Here is a 23,478-nt window from a genome sequence, read left to right on the forward strand (position 1 = left end):
CATCCAGTATTAAGCAGTAGCTAGTGCAGGCCAGCCTCAGGTACCCTGGCTTTGATTTCTGAAGGCAGAGGTTTCCTTGGAGGGGGTACTGCAGAACAAGAAGCCATGTGACTCTTGTAAATTCAAACACTGAGATTGGGGACAAGGGTGGGGGGAGTAGACTGACTGTCCAGGAGGTGACCTTGGGAAGAGGAGCAGCCATGACCCTCAGGGAAGTTGCCAGGAGCCAGCCTGGCCCTGCTTCGTGACCCTGAGCAGGTCCTGGCTCCTTTTCGTACTTCAGAGTCCCAATGAACTGGAAGCAGAGCTCGGCTGCCCAGCACTGCCGGCAGGTGAGCACTCAGTGGGATGCAGTTGTTTATTTTTATTGGTTTACACACTGGAAAAGCTGCTGAGTCCTAGCCCACTCCCCCCTCCCTCCCCCCAAGGACTGGGTCCCCCCATGAAAGAGAAGTAACATTGAGGGGCTGACAGATACAGGGCTTAGGGCCAGGGCTGGGGCCAAAGGTCTAGGCCCCCAGTCTTCCACACTCAGCCACTGAGCCCCTTGAGTATCAATAAATAACCCAGGTCCAGCCATGGCTGGCTCACTCCTCACTATCTAATTTGAGGCTGATGCTTCGGGCCTTGCCCCGTGCCAGGGTAGTGGGAGGTGTCCCTGGGCCTTCACGGTCAGCCTGGCTGGGGCCTCTGGAGCGAAGCAGTTGGCTCTGCTTACGGAGGAAGTCCACAGGGGCAGCCACAGCGTAGCTGCTCTTGGCCAGGGCAGCCCTTTGGGGTCCCGTGGGAGCATGAGAGTGGGGGCCAGCCTCCAGCTGGCCCAAGTGAGCCACATAGCCATCTGATAGGAACTGTGGGCAGAAGTGGACAGGGGTGAGGGGACTGCCAGCCTGGGGCCCATCCCCAGCTGTATCTTCCCTAGGTTCCTGTACAGGGTGAGGGAACCCAGGAATGCTGGCAGGTTCTCTCTGCATATGTAGCAGCCCCACACTACGAGCCAGGTACCTTGGCTCTACTCTCAAATCTGCCTCTCTCTGGACCTGACTCATCTTCGAGCTGATATCTTGAGGAAACAGCAGCTAGCATTTAACAAGCACTCAGGCCCAGCCCTGAGCCTTTGGCCTACCATAAATGCTAAGATCTTCCTTATAAGCTAATGGGTGCTGTCAGTACCAGCAGCATCTACAACACACATCAGTGGCTCAGAAAAGTCAAGGCTGGCACCAAGGCATGGTGAGGGGAATCAGTATCTGAGGCCTTGAACATTCACAGCCTGTAGGATCTCGTCTAGGCTGTCCACAATGAGGTATATGGGTAGCTCTAGGCTGCCTCTGACCCCTGTCCCAGGAAGACTGCAGTCTGAGACCACTGAGGCTGTACAGCTGCCTTTTCCAATGGGACTCAACACAATGTGTGGTCCTTAGCCTTGGCCCTGGGGTCCTGTTCCTCGCCATCTCTTGGCTCTCACCTGGCACTGTGCCTGCAGCTTTCGCACAGCACGGCCCACAATGTAGGTCTGGTTTGGAGACAAGCCCAGTGCTGCATACACAGCAACATCTTTGGGAGACCCATATCCGGCTACAATGTTCAGTTCTACCTGTGGCAAAAGAAGCCAGTCAGTAGCCCTGGGCAGAGTCACAGGGCTGGGGGCAGGGCATGTGGGCAGTCCTATTTAGGGGCAGGACTACTTGTGAGGAAGTGGGGACATGGTCCTGGTCAACAGAGCTGAATCTCCCCTGTGGCCCTAAGGACAAGGGCTCCCAGGAGAGTAAGACTACAAGGACCCCCTCCAATCTTGGAAGTCCAGGTCAGTGGGGGAATGGGACCATTTTTGGCCAAAGTACCTCCTGCACCAGGCTCTGCAGAAACATGGCTTTCTGTCGCAGTGGGTCATGGGTGAGGCCATCACAAAAGGAGACAACGCCATGGGGGAAGTTGTGCTGTGACAGCCAGGCCACCACACGGTGTTTTTGCATGTCAGGCCGGCCGGTTACATACACAATCAGGTAGCCTGAGTCCTGCCAGTGCCTGCAAGATGGGAGGCAGGGGTGGGGGTGGGGGCTGGTCAGCTCCATAGACCAGGGCGGTGACCAGTCACTGTGGTCAGCAGATTGCAGCTCCTACCTGACCACGTCCACGGCGCCAGCTCGCACCTTCGGATCACTGCCCATGATGGAGACACTGGCCGTGAAAGAGCCATCAATGCTGAAGACCACGGCCTCTGTGCCACGGGCCACCACAGTCAGACAGCACTCGGCGTAGGTGTGGTCACCCCTGTGGTTCAGGGAGTATGAGTAAAGTTGGGCAAGGCTGTCAGGGCCCCACCTCACAGGAGTCCTATCACCTGTTGCTCACCTGACCACCCGGGTGCTCACCTGACCACCATGCGTACCGGGTAGACACCAATGCCCAGCATGCGCTCTGAGGGCACTGGGAAGGTGAGACGGCCTGAGCTGTTGGTGACCTCAGTGCCAAAGTGTATCCACTTGCCTGACAGAGGTTGTGTCATGACGTAGATGTCCACCTGGTGGGGTGGAAAGAGCTATGGAGGCAGAACTCCTGGCCACCATTTGACCTCCAAGTGAGAGCAGAGGCCATCTGGGCATCTGCTGTGGGTAGGCCAGGGAGGGGTCTCAACCCACAGAACACCAGCTATCAGGGGAGAGGAGATAGGGTGGGAAACACCAGGAGCCTAGGTTTTTGGTCCTAACCTTCTCTCCAGTGAGTGTGACCACATCCAATGGTCCATACATGAAGCGTCCATTCAGCACCTGGGGTCGGCCCTCGCACACCACCGTGTCGCTTGCCCGATGGTTGGAAGTGACATTCTAATGGGGAAGAGACAAGGTGATGTGGGGTCGGATAAGGATGGGGATGTGGGAGGGAGAGGTAGTGAAGGGGGATGTGTGTCCAGGTCCACAGGGAGGGTAGAGCTTGGAAGAAATGGGGCCACTGTGGGAGACAAGTGAGGTTGAGCGTGGGGACATCTGTGGCCCCAACATGAGCAACATAAGGGGGTGTGAGAGAGTGTGTGTGCAACATGGGGTAGTGTGTGGTGTGTGTGTGTGTGTGTGTGTGTGTGTGTGTGTGACTGGCACTGGTGCATTTCAGACACCAATAGCCTATGCCACTTTGGGCCAGTCCCAAGTTGGCCATGGTCACTCTCCAATGTCACCCTTCCTTTCCCAGCTGCTTCACGCCCTCAGGAAGGTGCACTTCAAGACTCCTGATGGGACTGAGATTATGTTTGATGCCAATGGAGATTTGGTAACAAAATTTGACATTTTCCAAGGGCAGAGGACCCGTGAGGGTGGATTCAAATTGGCCCACATAGGCATGATTGACCCTTGGACCTCTTCAGAGAACAGAATGGCGGTCCATTTGAAGGAGGACATCCAAGTGAGTTTCCTGCATGTGTAGACGAACCCTGTCCTTGTGTAGTAGGGCCAGAGGAAAACTCGGAGGTCAAAGGTCCTTGACTCTGTTTGATGCATGAAGCAGATGTTGTTCTAGACTGAGCCAGTTATAACTGTTTATGCTGTTTACCTAATATGAGACCTTTCTATGGGGTGGGGAAGACCTGTATTCACCACTGAAAATTAAAATAGATGTAGGATGGGACTGCAGGGCTGTGACAAGATGCAGACAAGGTGAGGGGAGGAAGAATGGATTTTGCAACTCAAGGAGAGGCAGGCAGCTGAGGTTTCCAGGGGCAGGGCTAAGACAATGAGGTGGGACCAGGACCCTGGGGGTGGGGGCTAACAAATGGACGGACGCTGGGGTGATGCTGCAAAAGGGGGCGTACCCGGATCTTGACCTGTGTGCGCTTGCGCTGCCACTTCTCCCTGGGGAAGGCAGGGCTGTAGATGGACGGCTCCTCACATTCGGTGAGCTGTGGCTGCTCCTTCTCAATTACCTGCCCAGGACACAAGGCAGGTGAATGCTAGCCCCTCTCCCCACCTGCCACCAGTCCTAGCCTTCCCAGCTTCTGTCCCAGAACCCCACTCCACTCACCTGCCGCAGAATGAAGGCCACAACATCAGCAGACTCCCAGTAGCTGGCGTGGAAGAGGTGGGGCAGCGTGACTGTGGGAAAGGCGGTGAGCGCCTCGGGGCAGTACAGCGAGTAGTCGATCCGCTTGGTTCCCCACCAGCGTTCCAGGACTGCACAGCCACGGTGGGCAGTGAGTCAGGGTGGCCTGCTGCCCACTGTCCATCTGCCTGGCCTCTGGGTGATCTTCCCACCCTCCTCTCCTCCCAGCCTAAGAGAATGTGTGCTTATTTCATGGACTCACACCCGTCTACACAGGTTGATTGTGCAGGCCAGTGGCTGGTGGACTTACTCTTAACCACCTCACTGGTGGTGCTGGGAGCTGATGGTTGGGCTGCTGGTTCACTGCCCAATTCATTGCCCTTCCAGAAGGCTCCGCTGGCCGAAGTGGGTGTGGAGGGCACCATCATCTCCAACTCTTCCAAGAAGAGGCTGGAGTGGGTCTGCAAAGTGTCAGCTGGGGAGGAGGGCCAACCTCAGCAACAGGCTGGGCCAAGGGGCCTCCTGTCTCTTCTCCCAGAGGTTCCAGGATAGCCCCACTCCTGAACTTCCACCATCTTCCCTGAGATCAGGGCTCAGATCTGGGCTGAGGATGCACTGCCCCATATTTGAATGGAAGGTAAGCTTTTTTTGGGGGAGGGCAGTGTTGTCCTTAGCAGTCAACTACATCCTATCAGAATGCCTGCCAGCATCAAAACGTGCAAATGTGGACATGCCCCCACCAGGACATGGACCCATGGTACACCCCTACACATGGACACAGCAACCACAGGCACACTGGCATGCCCCTCAGCTTTCACTCTCTAGATTGGTCACTAGTTCCTATTAGGCACAGAAGGGTCAAAAGGTTCTGAGGGGTGGGGTAGGGTGGAGAGCTAGCTCAGTGGTAACAGTCCTGGCTGCTCTTCTAGAAGAATTGGGTTCGGTTCCGAGCACCCACATGGCAGCAGCTAACAACCATCCATAACTCTAGTTTCAGGGGATTTGATGCCCTCTTCTAGCCTCCGTGGGTACAGCACAGACAGGTGCACTTACATGCAGGCAAAACACACATACACAAGAAATATAATAGATCAATTGGTCCTGGAGAGATGGTTCACTGGTTAAGAGCACTGTCTGCCCTTGCAGAGGATCCAGGATTGGTTCCCAGTACCCACGTGATGGCTAACAACCATCCATAACTCCAGTTCTAGATCTGACGCCTTCTTCTGACCTTTGTGGGCATTGCATGACATGGATGTGCACTTGGACACACATTCAGGCAATACATGTATACACATAAAAAACTAAAATAAATAAAATGTTTTAAATGTCCTGGGCTCCCTACTTCCCAGGGGACCGATGAGGGCTCCCTGAACCTAGGAGTGGTGCTGTGAGAGGTTACCTACAATGCGGGATCTATCTCCTGTCTTTTACTGTCTCCCCCTCTCCCACTGATTCTGATTCAGGGTATACCCAGCAGCAGTGATGAGCCATCTCCCAGGGGAAACTTCTGATAACGAGGTACAGCCAGAGGAGCAATGGCCTGGAACTTGGGGGCCAGCAGGGGCTCCAGGCGGGAGGCACAGGGGTCAGCGGCATGGAAGAGGTTGTAGATCTGCTCGCAAGCTGGGCGCATCTGGGCCACTGAGTACCCAAAAGACAGAGAAAGTGGGGAGGAGGTCAGCCAAGGCCTCCTGGAGAAGTCATCTGGGTACTGTACTTCATGCAGCACAGGGTTCCTCTGCAGGCAGCAATGGACACCCATTGGCTTTCAGTGGCTGCTGTGTTTTGGGATGGAGCACTTTCTGCTTTGTGGGGCCTCATACAGAAACCCCCACCCCCGGAGGTTGCCCTGGATCCACTCTGGGACACAGCTTTGTCATATCCTTTCTGGGCCTTCCACTTCCTCTCCTCTAGCCAGGCCGTGGCATCTGCAGTGAGGAAGGTCAATTAAAATGCCTCTGTCTCAGGTGAGACAAAAGTTCCAAGAAGATGGGGAAGGAACAAACAAAACACAGATTAGGGGCACCCCCTCACCCCGAAGGCTCACCCTCCAAGGCGGGCATCACAGTTTTGCGTAGAGCCAGCACCAGGCCCAGTGGGGAGCCGAAGAGGAAGAACCCCGAAACCTTGAAGTCCAGTCGAGCAGCACTAGTGGGACCATCAGGAGCCTCAGAACTGGCAGCCAGTGGGCAAGAGGCTGTGCTTGCCCGCCGGGGCTCCCCAGAAGAGGTGGCTGTGGAGGTTACCTGCAGGCTGCGGGGGATTGGGACACTCAGTGCTGCTGCCTCTGAGGTCCAGCCTGTGCCCAGGACAGGGGTGATTGCACAAGGATGTCACCTGTTCTGAGAGCCCTCAGGCTCAGGACTGGCCATGTCAGCAGGGGTGCGCTGAGTTGGCAGGGCTGAGGGTTCTGGGCTAGCCCGACCTAGTGCCTCTACCCCATCTGCCAGTGGGTCCCGGGCTGGACCAACCTCTGGAGAGAGCAGTTCATTGTTCTAAATGGAGCACAGGACAGAAGCATCCTTAGGCCAGAGACTATATGATTTCTATTAATTTGCAAGAAACAGGATTGGGCCTGGGTGGGGCAGAGTCCCAGAGGAGACCCAACTTAAGAGGCAGCTGGGGACCTGCCCACATGCAGAGAGGCCATATTCCAGGGGGGCAGAGACCTAGAGATGGAGACAACCCCCCTCCTGAGGAGGGGTTTGGCCACACTGACCATGCTCCCACGGCGGCTGCTGCCCCGGCTCCCTGTGCCTGCGCTGGCACTGTGGCAGAGCGCATCAAAGCCCAGGATGCCGCCAACTCCATCTCCAATCAGCACCACCTGGGTGAGAGGGTGGACATCACTGAGAGGTCTTGTCACCGCGCAGGTGGGGCCACAGTTACGGTGGAGGGCACGGGATGCTTCCTGGGAGTGCTTAATCCCTGACCTGCCCACAGAAACCTGTGCCCTCTGATGAGCGCAGGAAGCCTGCGTAGGCCTGGTTGGTGCGAGCGATGACAGTGGCCACAGCACCCTGGTAGCGGGAGGATGAAGTGGCCAGCAGTGGCAGGGCAGCCAGTGGGATGTGGTCCTGGGAGCGGGACAGGCTATCACCGTCATGGCTGTAGGGGCTCAGGCTGCAGGAGGAGAGGGTGTGGTGGGTGGATAAAGACCTTCCATTCCACCACTGCCACCAAGCACCCCTAGCACCTCTAGTCCTTTGTGGACTGTCAGACCCGAAAGGCATTTGAGATGAAACCATTGATCAGAAACTGGTCCATTCGTATCCATGCATGATAGTGTACCCCGAAATCCCAGCACTCTGGAGGCTGGAGAAGGAGGTTCGCACAAGTTGAAGCCAACTTCAGCTATATAGTGAGTTTCAGGCCAGCCTGGGCTGGAGGGAGATCTTGTCTCAAAAAAACTAAAACTAAAAACTCAAAAAAAAACCAACAAAACAACAAAGAAATAGGTCCATTCATGACCATTGCTAACCCAGATATGTGGTCCCTCTCCCCACCCCCAGGACCTCCCTGATCTTTAAGAGTCCCCCAAATAGCTGTCTGCACCTTGGGGACCCTGTGTGTGCCCCGCCCTTCCACCCCTGGCCAGTACTTGGAGACAAGGGCATAGGCAGCCGCACAGATGGATGGGCAGGGCACCAGTCGCAGTGCCACGTGGCCCAGGGCCTCAGGGAAGTGGATGCGGGTAACAGCCTCGAAGGCCGTGCTCAACGTCTGCACATCAGCCTGCTTGGAGCTGGCGTCTCCAGGGCCCGAGTCCAGGATGCTGCCACTGTGCAGGATGAGGAAGAGGGCGTGCACAGAGCATGCCTCAGCCCCTAGATCCCCTGCTCCATCCAGACCCTGAGGTACACAATGGGGTATGGGGTGTCAAAGCGGTGGTCAGTCAGCAGTGTGCAGAACTTGGACATGGGATACCTAACCATACTCACCTCTGAGTCCCTGGGTACTCTGGCCCCATCTTCAATGCCTTTGGTAGCTTCGATTGCAGGATCTAGGGCAAGGGAAAGCTGGTGAGGGGGACCAGAGGACCACTGGGATTGCCTAAGCCCTCCGCCACCCGCCCCCCGCATCTTACTCTTACCCACTCCTCCAGGCCATTTCACATTGTAGGTTTTTCTTCATGCTGACCCTGGGATGCTACCACATAATATCTGGCAAATTTCTTCTAATTCTGTCCCACCCAATATGGTAGCCACAACGGTGGAGATTTAATGAATCAAGCAGAGCACTTGACTAGCAAGCATAAGGCCCTAGGCTTGATCCCAGTGCCACCCCAGAAAAAGACCATAACAACATTAACAACCACCTCACGGGGACAACATGGCAGCCACTAGCCATAGGTGGCTAGTTACATTGAAATTATTTAAGTGTAAGAAAAGAAAGAATTCATATTTTAAGTGTGTGTTAGCCACATTGGGGCTAGTGGTACCATATGGGATTGCACAGGTCTAGAACATTTCCACTGACTGCACTGGGCCAATCCTTCAAAACTCAGAGTAGACATCAGCCCCCACGGACATCTTCCTGGGTTCCCAGGGAGTCCCTTCTGGTGCCATCTGGCTTGTCCAGACTTTTCATCCATCCATCATTCCACCCTGTACTGACCCACTCGCCATCTGAGTGTTAATGAGAGCCCTCTCCCAACTGACACTCCCCTTAGGTCCCATTCAACTTATGGCTGAGCTGTTCTGAGGCCCTGCTGCACACAGAGCACTGGTGGCTGGCATTCTGAGGTGAGATTCTTTTTACCTGGCACCCCTTCCACCTCAGTTGGGGAGGCAAAAGCATCGATAAAGTCATTGGAGTTCCACTTGGTCATCTCCTTAGGGAAGACCTCGTCACTGTCCGAGAAGCCTTCTGAGAGGACAGGGGGCTGTGTCATGGGACAGGAGTGACTCAGGAACTCTCCAATTGCCCCCCGCCCCAATCTCCACAAACACAGCCTCCCCTGCTGACCATGGGCATCGAAGAATTCCTCCTCAGAGCTGTTCTCAGAGTCTCGGGCGATGTTCTGCATGCGCCACTCGGACAAGCTCTGTGGAGACACTCCCCCTGCAGGACCACCTGGGCTTCAGCCTGGGGGCCCAGATGGAGAGAGTAGCTACCATCTATCCCTGGTCCCTGTGCCCCAGCCTCACCTCCATGTTGGGATGAGTAGGAGGAACGAGAGGATGAGGACCACTGCTTTCCAAAGCTGGCATCTGGTGAGGCATCGGGACCTGGGGGGGCCTCAGGTCCATCGGGAGTGCCGGCATTGCTGACCCCAGGCCTGGCCTCGGTGCTGGGTTTCCCAGGGGTCTGGGCCTCAGGCCCCTCACTGCCAGTGTTGCACTTGGCCATGCGTTGGGCCAGCATTCGAGCAGTCTCTTCCTCCAAGGCCCGGATGTCGGCCATGCTCAACTCTATCCATTCATCCTGCCAGCACCAGGCCTGGCGATGTGCCCGAAGCATCACCCGGCGTAGACCTGCAGATGCCCCAGGCGTCAGAACTGTGCCTCCCACACACCCAATCTTCAAGGTTGGGTAATGGCTCCCCTAGGCTAACCGCACACCAAGAATCCTGGGATTGGGCAGGGGGGCACAGAAGAGACAGGGGCATTCGTCTTCCTGTCCCTGCTTTCTTGCTTGTTTCTCTGTGAGCACTGACCCCCACTCCAGCAGCAGGAACCAAGATTTGTTGTTTTCAGTTGGTTTCCTGCTGACTTTTGCTGGGGAGCTAACTAATTAAGGTGTTAACAGTTAATGAAACAGTCATGGTTAATGAAGGTGTTAATGGAAGTACTGGCCCTCCATGAAAACTGGGATATTTTCATCTTAGGAAGAAAAATAAAGTTAGAAGACTCTGAAGTATCTGGGAAATAAAGTAATAATGGTTGAACCATAAACTTCTGGAAGGAAATACATTAGCATCTTGATAGAGGTTACAGGTGGGTGATTTTAATGTTCTGGCTTGTGCTTTTTAGTATTTTTCCAGGTGCATTACAGGAAGTCTGCATTACTCTGTATGCTCAACATCCTTATCTGTAAAATGGGAATGTGTTATTCAGGTGTCATGGGTGCCAAAGGAGATCCCAAAGTAAATGTGATCTACAGGGGGATAGAGAGAGAGAGATGGCTCAGTTGTTAAGAGGGCTTAGGGAAGCTTTCCAGAATTTGGTGCCCAGCACCCATGTCAAGGGGCTCACAACTGCCTGTAACTCCAACTCCTGGGGATCTGACACCTTGTTCTGGCCTCTACAGGCACATACATGTGGTTTATACTCACACAGACATATACACACATAACTTTTTTGAATGATTTGTGAAGGATCTGGTACATGTCAATCACTTGAGCACTAGCTGTCACTCTCCATCCTTACCTCATCCTCATGTCAGAAGAAACATTAAGGGACTGAGATGGTTCCTGGCTTGCTGGGCAACCGAGGGGGTTGGGAGAGGAGAGTCAGCAGTGGATGGAGTAGAACCCAGGCTATGGGACTCTACTACCTGGGGATGGTCCTTCTATGTGCAGGTAGCCCACCCCCAGATCAGGGAGATAAGTCGCAACATTGGAGGGTGGGTTTGGAAGAAGTGTGGGACAGGGAGGGGCTCCTGGACAACAGGGCCTCAGGCTGGGACCCTGGGAGCTGGGGGGTAAGAGAGCATCCCAGTGAAAATGGTCCTAGGATTGAAGTGTTTCTCAGCCTGTAATCCTCAGCATACTATGACGGCTGGTGACTCTCCTGAGATTCTCTAAGTATTGCCCAACTCTTATACTCTTCACAAAAGCAGCATCTGTGAGTGTCAGGGACAGCACAGGCCTCAGAGATTGGCTGCCAGCCTCTTGCCCTCCTAACTCAAAGCAAGTTCTCTTGATTCTTGATGAGGCAACACTGTCCCCCCTGCCCGAGTGTCCTATCCCAAATAGAAATGATGGTTTCATGCTGCTGTGTCCCTAGTGGATAGGGTATTCCTGGCTCCAAATGTGGGGCCTGGTGCATGCTGGGTATTCCTCATCTGGGTGCTCACCGACATCATGGATGAACTGCTCAATCTTGGCTTGCATACCCCAGTAGCGGAACTCAACCTTGCACAGCTTATAGGCACACATGAGAGGTCCTGTCTGGGCTGCTGTCCGGGCCCAATCATCAGCCAGTGGCCCTCGGCCGGTCTTGACTGAGTGGTACAGCCGGGGGTCTTCCTCCACTTTGTACTCTCCTGGGGCCACTGCATCCCGCACAATATCAATGGTGTCTGAAGGAGTTTCAGCAAACACTGAGTAACCCCAGCCCCTTTTTGAGCACCTCCCCCAAGCCCTCCCCAAGGATTGAGAGGAAAACCTTTCACAGATAGGAAGATGAGGCTTAGCAAGAACTAGGGCTTGTCTGAGACTACCCAGAGGAAACCGGGGGCCAGAGCCCTCACCCAGGATACGTTGCCTCCTCTCGGCCCCACTAAGGTTGAAGACGTTTGGCTGCTGTCCCCCATCAGGCAGATAATAGGTCTCTATCTCAATGGAGAATTTCTCCACAAAGGGACAGGTGTACCTGGCACAGGGCAGGATGAGAATCACTGTTGGGTTCACTGGTATTGCTTCCTTCATGACCCCAGGCCTGTACCCACCTCACACACTCACCGGGTACGGGTGTAAGGGTAAGCATTCCAAGATTCCTCCTCTACCTGCAGAGCAGCCTTGGGCAGCAGTGCCCGGAACCAGCCTGGGATGTGGGAGCCCACGTGGTACACCTTGTGCGTATACTGCCCGCTGCCTCCAGGCCCGTCTGTGTAGGGCCGGTTGGCCAGGATCTCCACACCGCTGCCCTCACCACTAGACTCCTCCCGGCTCTTTTTCTGCAGCCCAGGACAGAGAATGGGAAGCTCAGCCTCTAGCTTAGTTCCTGGGTCCCCAGCTTGGCCCTGGTCTTTGACATAGTTCCTTGCAACTCCCTGGGGTTGGGATCACTGCCTAGTTCCCCAAGGATTCTGCAACCTAGCACTTGGTCTGATCAATCATTGGGATGTAGAACTGAGATCTGTTGACAAACAGAACTAAAGCCTTTGCTACTATGGAACTTAACACTGCCACAGAGGCAAGTAGGAAACAGTAAGACAGTGAAAGCTATGGGAAAAAGCAGACAAGTGAAAGTCCAAGAGCAGGGAACTGCAACAGTAGATGGTGTGTGTGTGTGTGTGTGTGTGTGTGTGTTCGAGGAGGCCACTTCTCAGAAAACCAAACTCGCCTTGCCCCCTTCCTCTCTGGAGGAAGCTTGAGATCCCCTAGCTGCCTTTTTGTAGTTCTGAAGCCCTGATGGGGCTCACTCAACCCCATGAGGCAGGATCTGGCCCTATCCTCCTAGACTCCTCCTCTACAGGCCTGGGGAGCCCATCTGGCTCAGACTCCCTGAAACCCTGAGTGCTTGCCTTGATCCACCATCTTTTTCTTCACCCTCTGGTTCCTGCCTGCCCTGTCCCTATCACAGCACTGGGGTCTGATCCACATTCTATCTCTCAGATCTGTGGGATCATGAGGATGCCAGGATCCTACACTTTGTCCAGAACCCCTTCCAGCTTACACTACCTGCCACCTAGTGTCCCTGGCTCCCTGGCCTCCTCATAGGCTACTTTCCCTTCCCCCATGGGATTACAGATTCTGAGAAGGATTAAAGGAGACTACATGTGGGCTGTGCAGGCTGGACATTTAGGGGACAGGAAGTACCCTTTGGCTCTGCTTGCTCTTCTGTCCCTCTGTCCCTCCCTTCTGCTTGAATATCCAAAGAGGATATTCAACATCTCTTTCCTCTTCTGGGCTCCAGACTCCTCTAACCAGACTGGCAGGGCATCCAGCGGGGCTAGCCTGCGCGGCCTGCGCACTCCTGCCACCACCCCACCCCTCCAGACCGCCCCACAGTCCTCACCTGGATCATGTAGAGTTGGGCCACCTGGTACTCGTCCAGGCTCATGGGCAGCAGGATGTGGTATTCCTTGATGAGCATCCTGAAGACGCTCCGCTGGCCGTGCGCGCGGCCTCCGCTCTGCCTAGCGCAGGGCACCGCGCGCCCGTCAGTGCAGGGCGGCGGTGCGCGGTCCCGAGTCCTGCGCGCCCGCCGAGGGGCTCGGGTCCCCGTACCCCATGTCCGGGCCCGCCACCGGGGAGGTCGAGGCGAGCCCAGAGCCGCCTCCCGCGCCCGGAGCCGCTGCAAGGCTGAGCGCTGACCTCTTTTTCAAGAAGCCCCCGCCCCCCACCCGCCTGTCGTCATGGCAACCGCGAGCTGACGCGGGCCCCCCTAGAGCGGCAGGAGCCGGCCGAAGCGCTGCAGGGCCATCCTGGCGTCTCGGATGCTGCCGCGTCCTGACCCCCGCCCTCGGAACAGCATCCCACCCAGGCAGTGCCCCTAGGAAACCCTTCCTTTTGGGCCCGCCTTCCCAGACCAGTCCCTTAGGGACCCGCCCCCTTCACCCCTTTCCCGGAGCCGGTGGGGTCCCGCGTACTCAACTCCTGAGCAGCCCAAGGTGCCTCTCGGGGAGCGGCACTCGTGCGCCTCAGCATCTCTCAGAGGGTGGGGTACTCCCCACCCCCCGCGCGGGAATTCGCCTTTCAGTGCCCGATAACCCCATTGCCCCCCAGACCTGCTTTCACCACCCTAGCGGATAGCCGGGTGCTCTCCTGGACCCCCGATCTCCACCGACTCTCCTTGCGTCTTAGCCACCCCATCATCCTCCCGCGAGGTTGCCCCGTCTCGGGCTGGGGCAGGAGCTGTCCACGGGTGTCCCACGAGCCTCCGCCCTGGGAGGGCCCGCTCCGCCCACCTGCGCCCCAGTCGGGCGCCGCGGTTCCGCTGCAGACACCCCTCGGTCTCCAGCTCGCACCCAGCGCGCGGGCGAGAGGCCCTGGTCCCCACTTCCCTCTGCGCCCAGCCCCAGTCCCCCGCCGCGCTCTCGGCCCGCACGCTCACCCACGTCCCGGCTCACCTCTAGCTTGGGGCGGGCGCCCCTCACCCAGCCCGTGCAGCCGGCCCCAAGGTGGGAACCCGGAGCGCCCCCAGCCCCGGCCTCGGATCCCAGCTGGAGCCCGAACCTCCGGAGGCGCAGCACGGGCCCATGGCCACGACCTTTTCCCCCCGTCCGCCCGCCAGCGCCCCTACGGTCCCTCCCCGTCGCGTCACTGCGGCCGCCCCGCCCCCTTCCTGGGCCTGGCTGGTCCTCCCCACCCCTGCGGGGTCCGGCAGCCCCGCCCGCGGCGGAGCAGGGCAGGCCCCTGCCTTCCTTCCCCAATGCAGCTGGGGAAGAGGCTGGTCCCCGAAGGCCGGAGATCTTTACCTCTGAGCTGTCTGGGGACCCTCCTTCCCCCCACTAAGGGATCTTGGTTCCTTTTTTCCACCTTGGCCTAGCCCTCCTATGTGCGCTGGAGGGGTGGAGTGTGACATGGCTGGTCCCAGGCCATCCTCCCTAGTTCCTCACCCTCTGTAGCTCCTGGAACCTGGGGCCCAGGGTAGAGGGAACGCAGCACTCCAAGTCTACCCAGAAGCTGATAGCTCTGGCTTGCTTCTGCCTAGGGCTAGGGTGACAGGGTCACTCTGCTACACACCCCAGTAGAGGCATGTCACTGTAATTCTGTGGGCCAGGCCCTTAATGGAGCCCAAGGCCCTCCCTGCTTATGCCTGCTGAGCCCTCAAATCTGGCCACCTAGCTAGCTGCCCGACCCTGGGCAAAGGTCAAGACACTGAGGGCTGGTGCATGGGGCCACATCCAGCCTGGTGGAAGAGGCTGGGACGCGGAGGGCAGCGTCCAGCCCAAGGTGCAGGGGGTGGGAGGGGGGCAGGAGCATCTTGGAATTCCCTGAGTCAGAGACTTAGTGTATTTAGAGCCTTCCAAGGCCAATTTAGATTGGAGGGTGGTGTTGGGGCATTAGGGCTTCCAAGGGAGTGGCTTAAATGAACTGGCATTTCCACCCTGCTGGGCATGCCTGCCAATCCAGAGGAAGGGCCCTCCAGGCTCAGGCTGGCCAATGAAGCCTCCAGCTGTGAAGGCAGCCAAGGCCACACTGCCCCCTGGTGGCACTGCACCATGCAGGCTTCCTGGCCCCTGGATCTGCCCTCTTTTGTAGTTCTGAAACTACAGCTCCCAGCTGGGAAGAGACAGCCTGAGGTGGGTAACCAACAGCAGCGGCAAGACAAAGCCAGGTTCGGGCAGCCTCCCCTTCCCCATCTGCCCTCCCTTCCCTCTGCTTGGCCCACTCTGGCTTCCCCAGAGGGACCAGACCCAGAAAGGCTCAGTGCTGAGAGAACAACTCCAAACCATCTTTTATTTATATAAAAAGGGCATATTTAGTAAAAGACACACCGAGAAAAGAGTCAGCTGTGGACAAGGCAGGGAAGTACCCAGCCTTCGACAAAGTGGTGACAAGTGTGAAGTGCCCGCAGTGAGGAGCCAGCTCCAGTTAGACCAGCACTGTGAGCAGTCATAGGAGGGGCTGGTGATAGCCCTAACTCCTGCAGCGGGGAGAGCCCAGTTTGTACAGCCAACCGGAGGGAGATCTGCTACCTGGTTCCTGGAGGACACCCACCAAGGGACACAGGATAGGAAGCCCAGGATAGGAAGCAACTTGGGGCGAAGGCCAGGGAGAAGCAGGTGCTCTGCAGTGGCCGGAAAGGTCCCGACGAGGAGGACAAGGTGCTTCCTGTTACGTGCGGGCATTCCGTTCTGTCTCTGCCAAGCACTCTCTGACTAGTGCCCGGGCATGGATGATGCCTGGGGTGAGGTGGGGATGGGGAAGTAACAAACAGGGTCTCAGCGACACTCCACAGCCCCAACTTCCACCCTCCACAGCCTCTCCCTCCCCACCCCTTTGTGGTTCACCAAGAGCAGCTCAAATCTAAGGAGGTTGGACGAGATTAGGGTTTGGCTAATAACCCTCATATTCACCCTGAACTCCCTGGTATTTCCTGGAAACTGACTCAAGTTCAATTCAGTTCAGGACGCCTCGCTGAGGACAGCCTGGCCCAGGTGTTCTGCACTGAGTCCACATGTCCTCCCTTCATTCAGGAAGGGAAGTCCAGTGTCTGTGTTCTGAGCAGGGTGAGGTGGCCCCAGCCTGGCTTACCTCTTTTCAGGCGTTCCATGGCGCTTTTGCTACCGGCATAGGTGGGCCGGATCTCTTTGCCCATCTCCTCGATGACAGATAGCAGGTCCGTGTAGGTGCTCTGGGAGCCCTGGGAACCGGGTGGCTTCATTGCCTACATCAAAAAAATAAAAATAAAAATAAAAATAAAAATAGAAAAGCTACCTCAAGCCCCGGAGGGGGCTCCTTGTCCCCATCCTTGAAGTAAGCTCCTGGCCACACTCACCTGCACATACCCCATGGAGGGCGGTCCAAAGTCGTTAAACAGTGGTCTGAAAGGGGCAGCAGCTCCTGGCACTGAGCCCGAAGGCGATGGGACACTTCCGGCTGCAACAGGCGCGGGTAACAAGTCAGAGTGCAGCAGGGATGCCTCGAGCCACCTTTCCAAGCCCCGGACCGGGTTCGACCGACTTCCTCCAAAAGGGGATGCTTCATTCCATCCAGATCCACTTCAGAGACACACTCCTCCCCCACTCCCCTCTTGTGACCACACCCACTTCAGCGGCCAGCAAACTGAGGCTGAGCCAGATTTAGCCGTGCAGGCCCAAGTATTGCAGAACTCAGGCCGTCTTCTCTTCAACACCTCCACTGCCCGAGCCAGGCGAGCAGGGGGTGGAGTTGGATCCTCACCTGTAGGGACCGGGGTACCTGGTCCCGGGGTGCTGGAGCCGGGGGTGCTGCTGGGGGCGGGCGCGATGGGTTTGTAGGACATCCCCAACTCCTGGGTCCGCCGGCCGCTGCTCAGGGGTTGGCTGTCCGGCAGCTCAGCCGCACTCTGATTGGCAAGCGAGCTGCACGCCCCTGGTAAATAGAGCCGGGGCCGGAAGGGCGGGCGGGCATGAGCGCCGCTCACTCCCAATTGGTCTGCGGAGCTGTCACTCCAGCGTGCTTATTGGCTGAGCCCTGCCCCCGCAGGCCGCAACCGCTTCCAATTGGCCTGCGCCTTCCGGACCTCGCACCTGTCTGCTCCGGATTGGGCGGTGGCCGCCGCCCTCCGCAATTGGCGAGTTCGGGGCCCGGGCCGGCGCGCTTTCAATCGGATTAGTCCCCAGGCTAGAGAGGCGGGGCCTTGGGCAGCCGGACCTGGGTCAGGTCTGATACGGTCAGGTTCGGTCCGGCTCCTCTGCTCTTCCGTCCTCGTTGGCACCGCCTTGCGCTCCCTGGGCCAGCCTCGGTGTGGCCGGGGCTGCTATCGGCGTGGGCTCCGCAGACCGAAGAACCCGGGTTCCGTCGTTCCGAGCCCTCCGCCCCACCCCGAGCGCCTTTACGTCACCTTTCACCCATTCAGCAACCTTTTCCGGGGGTGCGCATGCGCGCGCCTCTCGGGGGGGGGGGGGGGGGTTCATTTGTTGCCATGGCAAACGCACGCGCGCGCCTCTCGGGGGGGGGGGCGGTTCATTTGTTGCCATGGCAACGGGTCCCTTACCAACGCCATCGCTGCGATGCATCTTCCAGGTTTGGCTTGGTTCTTTAGGTCTCGACAGGTGTGGGGTCCCGCGCTTCCGCCACACGCAAGGACGGGGCGTCATATCGTTAATGATTGTTAATTAATGATTGTTAATGACGCGTCGGGGAAAGAGCACTGTGAGGTCATTCCTTCCGCTCGGTTGGAGTCTCAGCCCCTCCCCAGTGATTTTCCCGGGGAGGGTCTAGTGGGATTGTCCTGTCCAGTGCAAGCTGGCCTCGAACTCCTGACCCTCCTACCTCCCCCTACCAAGTACTAGGATTACAGGCACCCGCCACAAAGTTTCTCGCCTTAATATGCGTCAGTTTCCCCATCTGAGAAATGGAGAAAATAACTTTTGGAAGGTGAAGTGTAGAGATGACAGTCCGTCTCATTCGTAAGGCAGCTTAGTTCCTCGCTCAGTCTAATGTCGCTCTAACTTTATTACTGAAACTCCCATGTGGGTCTGGCCGTCTGGTTTCTATTTCTTTTAAATCAACTCCCTTTTTAAAAACCTCAAATAAAAACTGAAAGCCAGAATGCCATTTAATCAATGCCTCTTTAAAGCTTTCTAATACATATTCAAATTAAAATAAGAGCCAGGCATGGTGGTGAAGGCTTGTAACACCAAGCTGAGGCTGGAAGATGGTCAGATGCCATCCCAGGGGACACAGATCCTGCCTCAAGAAACCGGAGAGGGGATGCAGATGAAGTCACCCAGAAACTTCTCCCTACATGGCAGTAAGCCTGCACTGTGGGAAAGACTTTAGTGGGCAGAGTGTGACGGGGAGCTACTGTGGGGTACTCTGCTTTTGGGGAACTCCGGTCCCCTTTTCTTTAAGCCTTCTTGCTTTCCCTATTGTCCCATATACTAATCTGTTGGGGCTGACTAAGACCCAGATAAAACAAAGACCTTTGGACTCAGAGGTTCAAACCACGGAAGATTATTTTCCCACAGCCCGGAGGTTCTAGAGGTCTGAGGTCCGTATCGTGGGTTTCTGGTAATGGCTATTTTCCTGGCCTCACACAGCCTTTCTGGGTAAAAAAGAAGATTCTCTGATGCCATTAATTATTTTTTTAAATTATTATTATTATTATTATTATTATTATTATTATTTTTGGTCTCCCAAGTGCTGGGACTACGGGCGTGTGCCACCATGCCCAGCTTTAAAAAAATTATTTTATTTATGTGTATGAGTGTATTGCTTAAACATTGGTGGGTGCACCCATGTCATACAATGCCTGTGGAGGTCAGAAGAGGGCAATAGCATCCCCTAGTTGTTAGATGCCATGTGAGTGTTGGGACTGGAACCTGCGTCTTCTGCAAGGGCAGCCAGTGCTCTTAACCGCTGAGCCATCTCAGAGCCCTGCCCTCTGACTTAATTAACTTTCACTACTTCCTTAGAGGCCTACCTCCAAATACAGCCGTATGAGTTTAGGGGGCACACAGACATCCTAAAACCGTGTTTGAGGGAAGCGACAGTGGGGCTGAACCTTGTACTATAGCAATTCTAGATGTCCCTCCTCCTTGGAGAGCAGATTGTGGCTGAGGAACGCAGACTGTCCTGAGGGAGGTCAGAGAGGGCAGCTGTGATCTGTCCCAATGAGCAGACTCTGCTCATGTGGGGGAAGATGGCAAGGCCTCTTGACCAGTGCTTCAGGCACTTAGCATGGTAAAAGTCTAGGGTGTGTTGGCGCACACTTGTAGTCCCAGCACTTGGGAGGCAGAGGCAGGTGGATCTCTGTGAGTTCAAGGCCAGCCTGGTCTACACAGAGAGTTCCAGGACAGCTGGGGCTACAGGGAGACCCTGCCTCAAAAAGACAAAAAGAAGAGAAAAGAAAAAAAACAGTCTGAAAAGACTACAGTCTGTATGGTTCAGTCGTACAGCATCTTAGGAAATGGAAAATTAGGGTCTGGAGAGATGGCTCAGCAGTTAAGAGCACAGGCTGTTCTTGCAGAAGGCCTGGATTTGATTCCCAGCACCCACATGACAGCTAACAACTGTCTGTAACTCCAGTTCCAGGGGACCCAACACCTTCCTTCTTCCACAGGGATTGCATAGCAGGAGTGCACTTGCACACACTCAGGCAATACACATACACATAAAATTAAAAAAATAATAAAAAATGGAAAATTATACAGAAGACAGATTACTAGCTGTCAGGGGGACAGAGTTGAATGGTTAAAGCCTAGGCAGTGTTTTAGGAGAATGAAACTTCTGTGTGATTCTGAGGGGATTGGAAGACATTATTTGATCAAACTGTAAATTTTAAAAAATCTAGGGGTCTGGATAGTTGACTCTGGTTAAAAGCAAGTTGTTGGTCTTGCAGTTGATGACATCTGAGTTTTGTTCCCAGCACCCACATCTGATGGCTCAAAACTGCCAGTAACTTCAGATCCAGGGGATCTGACACCCTCTTCTGAACTTTTGGGCACCTGCAATCATATGCACATACTCCCCCACACATATTCACATAATTAAAAATAATAAAAGTAAATCTTAAAAAATAATCTAGGCAGTTGGGTCCCACCATGGAGTCCAGGAAGCAAAGAATCCAGTTGTGTCACAGATGTAGAAAGTGTCACTGTGCAGGGTGGGGGGCCATGAGCAGCTGATCCCTGGTGTTCTCTTTACCCCTGGCTCCTGGTGGTCACAGAGTCATTTTTCTCATGGGTGATACTGTCTGTGCTAGCTGTAAGGCTTCCAGAAAAGCCTTGGGGCTGGGGCAACTTATTGTGGTTGGAAGCTGCTAGCTTGGCAGGAGGGATTGCCTAATTGAGGATTATGGATTAATTGGGCTCTGCGGGGCGGGTGGTGCTGAGGGAGACCTGGTATCTCAATGTCCAGACTGCTGCTCAGGACACTGGGCCTGCCTGCCTGTTCAGCCTGAGGCCACCTTGTGAGGTCCAGGGGGCCCCTAGGACCTAGCCATTTTATTTTACTTTCTTTACTTATTTGTGTGTGTGGGTACATGTGGAGGTCAGATGTTGACATACATCTGGTGTCTTCCTCAATTGCCTTCCACCATATACATATATCATAATGAGTGTTTTGCCTGTATGTATTTAAGTGAACCACATGCGTGTAGTGCCCTAGGAGGCCAGAAAAAGGTGCTAGATCCCCTGAAACAGGAATTACAGCTGGTTATAAGCCACCATGTGGGTGCTGGGAACCAAATCCAGGTTCTCTTAATTTCTGAGCCATCTCTCAGCCTCCTTCACCATATATGTATGTATAATATTTTTTTTAATTATTTTTATTTTATGTGTATGAGTATATTGCCTGCATGTATGTATGTGCATCTGTGTCATGCAATGCCTGCAGAGGTCAGAAGAGGGCATTGGATACCCTGGAACTAAAGTTACAGATGGTTGTTACCCACCATGTGGGTGCTGAGAATTGAACCCAGGCCCTCTGCAAGAGCAGCCAGCGCTCTGAACTGCTGAGCCGTCTCTCCAGCCCCATCCACCTTTTATTCCACAGTCTCTCACTGAACCTGGGACTCAACTGTTCTGGCCGGCTGGCTGGGCAGCAGGCCCCTGAGACCCTCCTGTCCGCCTTGCCAGTGCTGGGATTATAGGCAGATGAATGGCCACACCTTGGCTTTTGGGGTGCAATGGGAATCACCAGGTGCTGAAAGGATGTGCTGGAATGCAGGTTGTGCGGTGGGCCCCAAACTCAGAATTTGGCAAGTAAAGAAATTAACTGGAGAGCCAAAATGTCGGCATAGCCAGCACAATGGTGGTAATGGTGACTCTCAGTACAAGGACTTAAAACATGACTCCAGACCTTTTCATTTTATTAAGACTTTTGATGCTTATTGATCACAAAATACTGGGCGTGGTGGTGCATGCCTTTAATCCCAGCACTTGGGAGACAGAGGCAGGCGGATCTCTGTGAGTTCCAAGCCAGCCTGGTCTCTATAGCGCATCCAGGACAGCTTTGGCTATAGGGAAACCCTGTCTCAAAAGACAAAAAATAAAATAAAATCAATAATAAACAAATAAATAAATAAATACATACATAAATAAAAATTAAAAATAAATAAAAATCCTGAACTCAGAACTTGGCAAGTCAGAGGGAAAATAACTGGGAAGCCAAAATGACAGAGGGGATTGTCTGGTCACACACACCCCAGTGGCACCTATGGTCAGTTGGTCATCATCATCACCCAGGGGCTGTCAAGACCTGGCTGCCGTCCTCAACAGCATTAGAACTCAGAAGTCTACAGATTTCAGAAAATAAACTAGAGGACACTGGTAGAAAGCTGTTGGGTGCAGCTGTGAAACCTCCCAACTGCCTCTCAGAGAATCTTGGGTTGGAGGCCTGTGAGCTAACGCTGCCTGCTGTGAGGACCAGCTTCTGCTTTTACCCACAGTGAAACCCCAAGTCAGGGGAATTACCCTACTGGAGAACACCTTGGTTGGTCCACAGTGGGGTCACTGTGCTGAGTGACGTCTGGAAACAGCCCAAGTACAACCCGCATGCAAGGCCTGTGAACAACCATCTCTGATGAGGAAAACCAGTGTTTCCAAACACTGAGAAAAAGAGAAATTCCTACTTGACATTCCCAAGCAGAGTGTAAGAGAGACAGAAAACAAGTGTGAAAATCTCATTCCAAGAAACCTGGGCATATTCTGACCCCAAGTCATGTAAAAAGGAAAGGGAGTGGACCCTGACTTTGGTGCATCTGTGTGTAAGAATTATAGATTACTGACACTCTAATAGAGATATGATTTCTCTGGTACCCAGCTCAGAGATGTTATGTAATATGGATGGGGTTTTTCATTTGCTAATAGAAGACATGAAGTTGGGGGTGGGGTGGTGGTGGTAAGGGAGGAGGTCTGAATATAATACAAATTCATGCCAGTCTTTTAATCCCAGCACTTGGGAAGCAGAGGCAGGCAGATCTCTGTGAGTTCAAGGCCAGCCTGTTCTACATAGTGAGTTCCAGGCCAGCTGGGGCTACGGGGAGACTCTGTCTCAAAAAAAGACAAAAGAAAGGAGAAGGAGAAGGAGAAATTCATTGTATGAAATTCTTAAAAATCAATAAAAATTTCTCTTAAGCTTAAAAAAAAAAAAAAAGATCCTGGGGAGAGATGGCTCAGCAGTTAAGAGCACTGGCTGCTCTTGCAGAGGACCCAGTTTAAATCCCAGCACTCACATGGCAGCTAACAACCATCTATAACTCCAGAAGGGATCCAATGCCATCTTCTGTCCTCCACAGGCATTGCATGACACAGGTGCACTTACATACATGCAGATATCACACACTCATCTACATAAAAATCAATCAGTAAAAAAAATCCTGTCTCCTTTAAAAATTCCTGTTGAAACTTAGTCCCCTCGCTGGGCATGGTGGTGGTGTGCATGCCTGTAACCCCAGAAGTTTGGAGGCAGAGGCAAGTGGGTTGCAAAAAGTTGAAGGTCAGGTTGGGCTACATAGTGAGTTCCAGGCCAGTCATAGCTACGCAGCAAGATCCTATCTCACAAAAAAACAAAAGACAAGAAGGGGCTGGAGAGATGGCTTAGCGGTTAAAAGCACTTGCTGCTCTTGCAGAGAACCCAATTTGATTCCCAATACCCACATCAGGTGGATCACAACTGCCTATAATTGTAGCTCCAGGAGATCCGATGCCGTTTTCTGGCCTGGGTGACGTGGGCACGCATGTGCATGCACAGACACACAAAACTAAAAATAAAATAACTCTTTAAAAACAAAAAATAAATTGTGCTCCCAGCACAACATTATTAGGATGGGCCCATTACAGGTGACTAGTCCATGAGGGCTCTGTCTGGCATTTTGTCATGAGGGGCCACAGTGTTCAGCCCTCTGGAGCAAGCAGGTTGCAGCTGGACGCGGAGATGAGTCCATCATCACCCAGAAC

General features: G+C 54.4%; 2 protein-coding genes across 4 annotated transcripts; both read right to left on the reverse strand.

The window, feature by feature from the left end:
- Nucleotides 1-344: 344 nt before the first annotated feature.
- On the reverse strand, nt 345-14,206 carry Pitpnm1 (phosphatidylinositol transfer protein membrane associated 1). Of its 3 annotated transcripts, none has more exons than XM_008822898.2 (24): nt 13,996-14,206; nt 12,942-13,062; nt 11,663-11,877; nt 11,452-11,573; nt 11,056-11,280; nt 9,186-9,512; nt 9,004-9,099; nt 8,797-8,904; nt 7,977-8,038; nt 7,637-7,887; nt 6,969-7,158; nt 6,755-6,862; nt 6,373-6,530; nt 6,083-6,288; nt 5,506-5,676; nt 4,343-4,507; nt 4,015-4,163; nt 3,806-3,916; nt 2,712-2,828; nt 2,376-2,524; nt 2,125-2,274; nt 1,845-2,028; nt 1,469-1,597; nt 345-851 (listed from the first exon to the last, which is right to left on the reverse strand). In XM_008822898.2, exons 2-24 carry the CDS (start codon nt 13,017-13,019, stop codon nt 588-590), a joined length of 3,735 nt encoding a protein of 1,244 aa, XP_008821120.1. In that variant the 5' UTR covers nt 13,020-13,062; nt 13,996-14,206; the 3' UTR covers nt 345-587. The 3 variants fall into 3 exon arrangements, with proteins under 3 accessions (XP_008821120.1, XP_008821123.1, XP_029414379.1); XM_008822901.2 differs by having other exon boundaries at nt 350-851; nt 8,797-8,901; nt 13,996-14,170; XM_029558519.1 differs by having other exon boundaries at nt 350-851; nt 3,818-3,916; nt 13,996-14,170.
- A 1,096-nt stretch (nt 14,207-15,302) lies between these two features.
- Cdk2ap2 (cyclin dependent kinase 2 associated protein 2) lies at nt 15,303-17,393 on the reverse strand. Its single transcript, XM_008822902.3, has 4 exons — nt 16,775-17,393; nt 16,371-16,471; nt 16,127-16,259; nt 15,303-15,774 (listed from the first exon to the last, which is right to left on the reverse strand). The coding sequence occupies exons 1-4, from the start codon at nt 16,854-16,856 to the stop codon at nt 15,707-15,709; spliced, it is 384 nt and encodes a 127-aa protein (XP_008821124.1). The 5' UTR covers nt 16,857-17,393; the 3' UTR covers nt 15,303-15,706.
- Nucleotides 17,394-23,478: the final 6,085 nt, after the last annotated feature.

This window comes from Nannospalax galili, unplaced genomic scaffold (assembly GCF_000622305.1).
Source record: "Nannospalax galili isolate Female #2095 unplaced genomic scaffold, S.galili_v1.0 scaffold89, whole genome shotgun sequence".
In the NCBI taxonomy this organism is placed as follows: domain Eukaryota; kingdom Metazoa; phylum Chordata; class Mammalia; order Rodentia; family Spalacidae; genus Nannospalax; species Nannospalax galili.